At 37.0% G+C, this 6,281-nt stretch overlaps 1 protein-coding gene, 1 long non-coding RNA gene and 1 pseudogene across 2 annotated transcripts; 1 reads left to right on the forward strand and 2 right to left on the reverse strand.

Annotated features, from left to right (window-relative positions):
* Positions 1–1,108: 1,108 nt before the first annotated feature.
* On the reverse strand, positions 1,109–2,785 carry LOC102307134 (annotated as a pseudogene).
* On the forward strand, positions 2,120–4,978 carry LOC121813931. Its single transcript, XR_006053967.1, has 2 exons — positions 2,120–3,272; positions 3,646–4,978. It is a non-coding gene; the product is annotated as an uncharacterized LOC121813931 (long non-coding RNA).
* A 169-nt stretch (positions 4,979–5,147) lies between these two features.
* Positions 5,148–6,042, reverse strand: LOC106632898 (cytochrome P450 2J2-like; the record flags this gene model as incomplete). Its single annotated transcript, XM_042217904.1, is given in 1 exon segment — positions 5,148–6,042. A coding segment is annotated over 1 exon segment (176 nt), but the record flags the coding sequence as incomplete, so codon positions are not given.
* Positions 6,043–6,281: the final 239 nt, after the last annotated feature.

Consider the following 6,281-nt stretch of genomic DNA (forward strand, 5'->3'; position numbering starts at 1 on the left):
TAGCATTTCTAATTTTGATTGAAACTGTCAGAGAAAACGGCAGCCTCGAGCAAGCCAGGATATTAGTTTACACAGGCTGTTAAAGTTATATGTCTAACGTCAAAATGTTGGTGACACAATAATTTCATCCTAATGGCACTGACATATTCATAGGGTTACTTTTTGAGACAAAATATCATGAGGTACTCGCGATTTTGCAAATATTCCACCTTGTAGTGCAGTTTGCACAAATTTTTGTAAAAATGCACTCAACCTACAAACATTACTGATGAGTCAAGATCTGCACAAATTGACAGAAACACTGAAGCAGCTGCACATTTTATTCTTATTGTCATGTATGTCCTGTTTGTCAGGTGACAGAAGAACCAACACAAAAACTGTTACTAAACAGTTAGTCAAAAAAATTACTAAACTTCAAATTCAAAGCTTACATTCATCATTTTAATCACATATTGGAATTGTGTATGATGTGTTTTGATAAATTATGGTTTTTAATTTTGTGAAACATCCTTCAAAACAAACTAAGCTATACTAACTTTATGTTACTCAAATGTTGATGAAAATACTTGGTAGTTATGTGCAGGATAAACAGGTTAGTTTGCATTAATGTCGTGAAATTACTGGTGTACAGTAGCTGTGGTGCTCCTGATCAGATTTAGGTTACATCAAGTGCAGCAGATATGAATTTGCATTTAAGATGATCATGCTTAGATTCATTCACTGAATTCCCACTTCATGCCGACTGTATAGGCCTAGTATAAAGATAATATAAAAAGTATAGTGTCTGTGTAGCTGATAGGCATCGGCCAAGATAGCTCGGGAAACTGCTGACATCTTGTTAAATTCACTTGTGTACATCCACAAAGAGCAGCAGGTCAGCTGATCACAGCCTGTCCACTAAGAAAACCTACTGAGGCTCGTGTTAGAAATTACTGAGTTGTGATTACTGTTTAGGTGTGGCGGCAAAATCACCCTCTATCATTTACGTGACAGAAAATTGTTGCTTCAGTACCTCAACTTTTAGTGAACTTTTTTTAACACAATTATCTTTACTTCTACCCAAGTAAAGAAGGTCTGTACTTTTTCCATCTCTGATTGTAACTAATAACTAACCTGCAGAAAAGGGAATGAAGGCCTCCCTCTTCCTAAATTTTCCATCCTGGTCCAGAAAGTGTTGAGGGTTGAAGGAATGTGGAGTTTCCCACATTGACTCATCGTGTAGAACAGAGTGCAATGTAGCCAAGAGCTTGGTGCCCTGAAACAAAAACATTTCTTTAAATTATAGGATTTGAACTTCCCATTAGCTACAGTTCTTTAGCATCAAGCCTGCGATTTGAGTATCTCAGAATTATTCTTTATTCATTATTTATGGTCTTCTATCAGGTTAATTTGCTTTGTAAATACACACATTTGTTACTAGTGGATTGTATACCTTTGGGATTGAATATTTATCCAGAGTTGTGTTCTTGTTTGCCATGTGGACCACATTAAGTGGGATGATATTTCCACTTCTCTTGATTTCATGAATAACTGCATCAGTGAACGGCATGTTTTCTCTGTCACTTGTAGACGGCTGCCTGGATGAACCAACCACAGCATCTATCTCAGCTTGGACTTTCTCTGCACACACAGAAAACAGGAAAACAAGTGTGTTGCACAGTTGACTAAGCTCACAAACTATATATTGCTGGTAGATATTACTTATACACACACCTTGTATATCAGGGTAGTGGATCATATATAAAAGCCCCCAATGTAAAGTAGTAGTTGTGGTTTCAGTTCCAGCGCCAAACAGGTCCATGGTGCAAGCCTTCAAATTTTCTAGGTAAAACCCAGAATCTTTATCTTCCTTCTATCAACAGATAATCGTGATATTTGATTATTTGCATAGTGCATTATTTGCACACACGCACGCACGCGCGCGCACGCACGCGTGCAGTGCGCGCAGTGAAGTTTACTCACCCCTACTGTCAAACTTCCCTGTAATCGAATAATGTCATTTATTGTCTGGAGAATATACTGGTACTGCTTGTCAGTGTACTCAAATCGATTGCCGAACACCAAACAGCAGATGATGTTTGAGACTGCATTATTAATCAGGTTCTTAGCATTAAAGGGTTTGCCTGGAAAATGAGAAGAAAAACACCTCTTTAAATATACTAAAATAATAAATAATCTTTTTTAGAAGATGAAGGGGGCCAGCTACATGGCAGGGCTCAGTTGGGAACAAATGGGACCTAATTTTTGAAAATTGCAAGTGGTTCAAACATTGCAAAATGTACACAGTTCATGAGGCCTAGAAATAAACATTGGTGGATTAGAGAAAGATTGTTTCAAAACATAACAAATAATTGTTAATCTAAAGAAAGCATTGGCGCTATATCAATAAAGCTAAAATCAAATGAACAGGATATAATGCATGTCAACAAGTGGAGAAACAGTGGGTGCTGTTTGGCTTCTGATTAGAACCCCTTGTTATAACATAAATCAGGTGATGAGCCACAGGTAAAGGAAAGTCTTTAGTACTCCGAATCCTCTAATGTCATATGGTATGCAGGGCGAAATTATATTTAAATTTTATAAAACATGAAAAACATAAATAACATGTCACTATATTGTAAAAAAAGAATGTATGCCTTGGTGTTCTGCAAAAGCCTCTGTGAGATACTGGCACTCCTGCTGGATGGATGACTCCAGGGTCTTCTTCCCCAGACCAAAGTTTCTGAATGTGTGAAGAGCAAATCTCCTCTGTTGCATCCAGGGATAACCATTTCACATCACAAGACCTTTGGGAAATAAAAAAATAATGTAGACCTGATCTTTAGATCTTTAGAGGGAAAAATGCAACTATTTTTATCAAACACTACCTTTATTCCCTGAAATTGATTCAAATAAGGGCATAGTTGGGCGATCCATGAAGTCTTCTCCTTGGTGAACCAGGGCTTCTTTCACAAGTTTGTAGCCATGAACGACCACAATCCTACCACCAAAGAGTCGAAGGCTGAAAATGTTTCCATATTTCTCTGCAAACTGAACACAGACGGCATATTGTTGTTTTGGGGGTAAGTCATATTGTGGAACCATTAAATAAATCCTCCAAATGCCTTAGCTTTAACTTGACATAAATCTTAAATCCACTTAATAGGAACATATACACAGAACAACTAATGACTAATGATCTATCTCTGACTAGATACATCCTGAGAACAGGTCACAGGTTAACTTGTAACCTGAATCACTGATAGCGCTGCAGTCCCACCTCATGCTGAACAGTGAGCAAAGTACAAACTTTAACACAAAGAAATCTCTCAGTGTAAAGAAACCTCAGTGTGATTTATTTTGCATTAATTAGATTTAGAAGGCCCTAAAGGTTCAGTGTGCATTACAGAGGATTGTAATATGGTTGTTCCCAGTTATTTCTTTTGTCACGGTCTTGGGTCGGCGACGCAGTCTTTTCCATTTTGGTATTATTACTCTTTGATTTCTTGATGTGTCTTTGTTAGTTCTTAGGTTTTGGTTCTGTGTTCCCATTGTTCTGTGTTAGCATTGTGCCTCTAGGTTTAGTCTGTGGATTTCTTGTTTTACTTTGAAGGTTTTGTCTCATGTTATTGTATTGTGCTTTACTTCCTTGTCTTGCCCAATTAGTTCCAGCTGTCTTGCCACCTGTTCCTCTTTCCCTCATGTTCCTGCCATTGAGGATGTCCACAAGAAGAGATGTCTACGCCGAGCATACTTCATTCTCAGGGACTCCTCTCATCCTGCCAATAAACTCTTCCAGCTCCTCCCCTCTGGAAGACTCTACAGGACCCTACAGACTAAAACCAGCAGGTTTAGGAACAGCTTCTTCCCCACAGCTGTCACCCTACTGAACTCAGTCCCCTGCTGCTTCCATCCACACTAATTCTCCATCCATAACCCCTTATCCCTCTCAGGGACCATGATCATGATTCACATTCATTTGTAACATTCACCATATGCTCATATTGGTTAATACTGTAGTTTAGGACACTGACATAGTATGCTCTCTGGTACAGTGCATACACTGTTAGCTATTATAGTCTACTCAGAGCGCTACACTCCTACTGCTGTAGATATACTCATAGGACTCTGTAAATCTGTTTACCTTACAGCAGCACATTGGTACATATGTAGCACATCTGTATATATTTAGATAATCTGTATATTTGTTCATAGTACATCTGTATATCTGCCCATCTGTATAGGAATGTAGAACATCTGTATGCTACACAGATCATCTGTATATCTGTACATATGTCTGTAGTTCATCTGTATACTTCGTCTCTCCGTACATAATCTGTTCATAACCATTCCACCCTTTATACAGTGGCTTGCAAAAGTATCGGTCTTTCATGTGGAATTCCAATAAAATTGATTCATGTTTGTGGCTGTAATGTGACAAAATGTGGAAAAGTTCAAGGGGGGTGAATACTTTTGCAAGCCACTGTAGTACCCTTATCTGTATATATTAGTATATCCGTACATCTGCCTGTAGTACATCTGTATATTTGCTTAACTTATCTGTATGTAATCTGCTCTTATTGCACTTACTACTCTTGCACTTGTTATTAGATGCAAACTGTATTTCGTTACCCTGTATTCATAGCTGTGTAATGACGATAAAGTTGAATCCAGTCATAATCCTAATCACTTTGCAATATGTAACATGTGCAATGTTATATATTACTGTATATATAAAATCCATATTTATTCTTGAGTATGTACTTAGCACCGGAGAACTGTGCACTTTTACCTTTTCTTTTTTCTTTTTTTTTGTTTGCATGTTTCCACTGGGCAGAAGTTTCTTTCAATCTCATTGTACATAGATCTATTCTATTCTATTCTATTATCAACATAGCACTTGTAGCTAGTGGGACATGATGATTTGCTTCTGTCTGCTTACTGTCTGGGATGGAAGATGACAAAGAGTTATTAAAAGTGGGCCAACATTTCTCTACAACTATGTGAGAGACAAGTCATACAGAATGAAAATATTTAAAGTTACTGTTGCTAAAGATAGTTTTTGTTTTTTAAAGTACTGCAGTGTCCTGTGAAACGTTTCTTTTTCACATAACTGAATGCAAAGGCAGTTCATTTAAAAAAAGTATCCTTTTCTAATAGCAAATGGGTATTTTTATGAAGTAATTTATTGAGATTGAAATCTCCTTTACATGTGAGATTCAACAACAAAAGCATAAACAAAGTATCAGTAAGAAAAAATAGTTACAAGTTGCTGTACTGAATCTCCATAGACAAGGAAGGACAATAAGGTGCACTGACCAGTAGTTATACAGGTGAGGAAGGCATCTCAGCTGTTTAACTTCTCTCACGGAAAACCATTTAAAAAATTATATAGATAAAAGAAGAACATTTCAAAAGTCCATCATCTCAAAGATGGACTTGTGTGAAGATTTGCTGGTTTTCTGCTATTATTTTCAGATTTTCATTCTTTTGGTAAGTGATCATTTGAAAAAAGTATTTTATGTGTGTAATAATCTCTAAATAAATTATTTACAGGTTCAACAAATCCAATGTGCAGAGAAAATATCATAAGTACGACGTTTTGGTGATTCCCTTGAGAGGTTGTAATGGTCTGTGGATTTATTGCATCAGGATTATTTTATTTGTGAGTCCATATTTATTCAGAAAAATCGTGCAAAAATTAAAATACGTTCAAATTCAATTTAAAATATATATTACTTATTAATTACTTACACTAGAGCGCTAGAGATAGACAGAGAGAACAGTAAAGCAGATATTCTTTATGCATTGCATCAAAAACAATAGCAGAAGACAGTCATTGAGAGCGCAGAGAAACAGACATGCTCAGCTGAGGATAACTCGTGCTCTAACGTGGCACAGCACACAGACGATAAGGTTTGGGACTGCGTGTGGCTCCCAAAATGAAGTCCAGACTGGGTTTCTCTCCAGCAGGTGCAGTAACTGAAAACTTCTGCAGCAGGGAGGTGAAAAACAGGAATAACTCCATCCTGGCCAGCTGCTCCCCAAGACACACACGCTTACCTGAGAATACACAAGACTACATGTTTTAAATACATAATTTACAGGGTTTCCACGCTAATCACAGCTTATAACAGTTATTTATTCATTTAGATCAACAAATAAAGCACAAGAACATTTAAAAGCACACAATTTAATGCAAGGAACAAGCAGCAGAGTATCTGCTAATCTGTATCTACTTCACCACTTTATCACTGTATTGAGTAGTGTAAATATGATTATGCTACAAATAATCAAAATAA

The sequence above is a fragment of the Haplochromis burtoni genome, unplaced genomic scaffold (genome assembly GCF_018398535.1).
Source record: "Haplochromis burtoni strain Fernald_Lab_line unplaced genomic scaffold, NCSU_Asbu1 Contig_3640, whole genome shotgun sequence".
Taxonomy (NCBI): Eukaryota; Metazoa; Chordata; class Actinopteri; order Cichliformes; family Cichlidae; genus Haplochromis; species Haplochromis burtoni.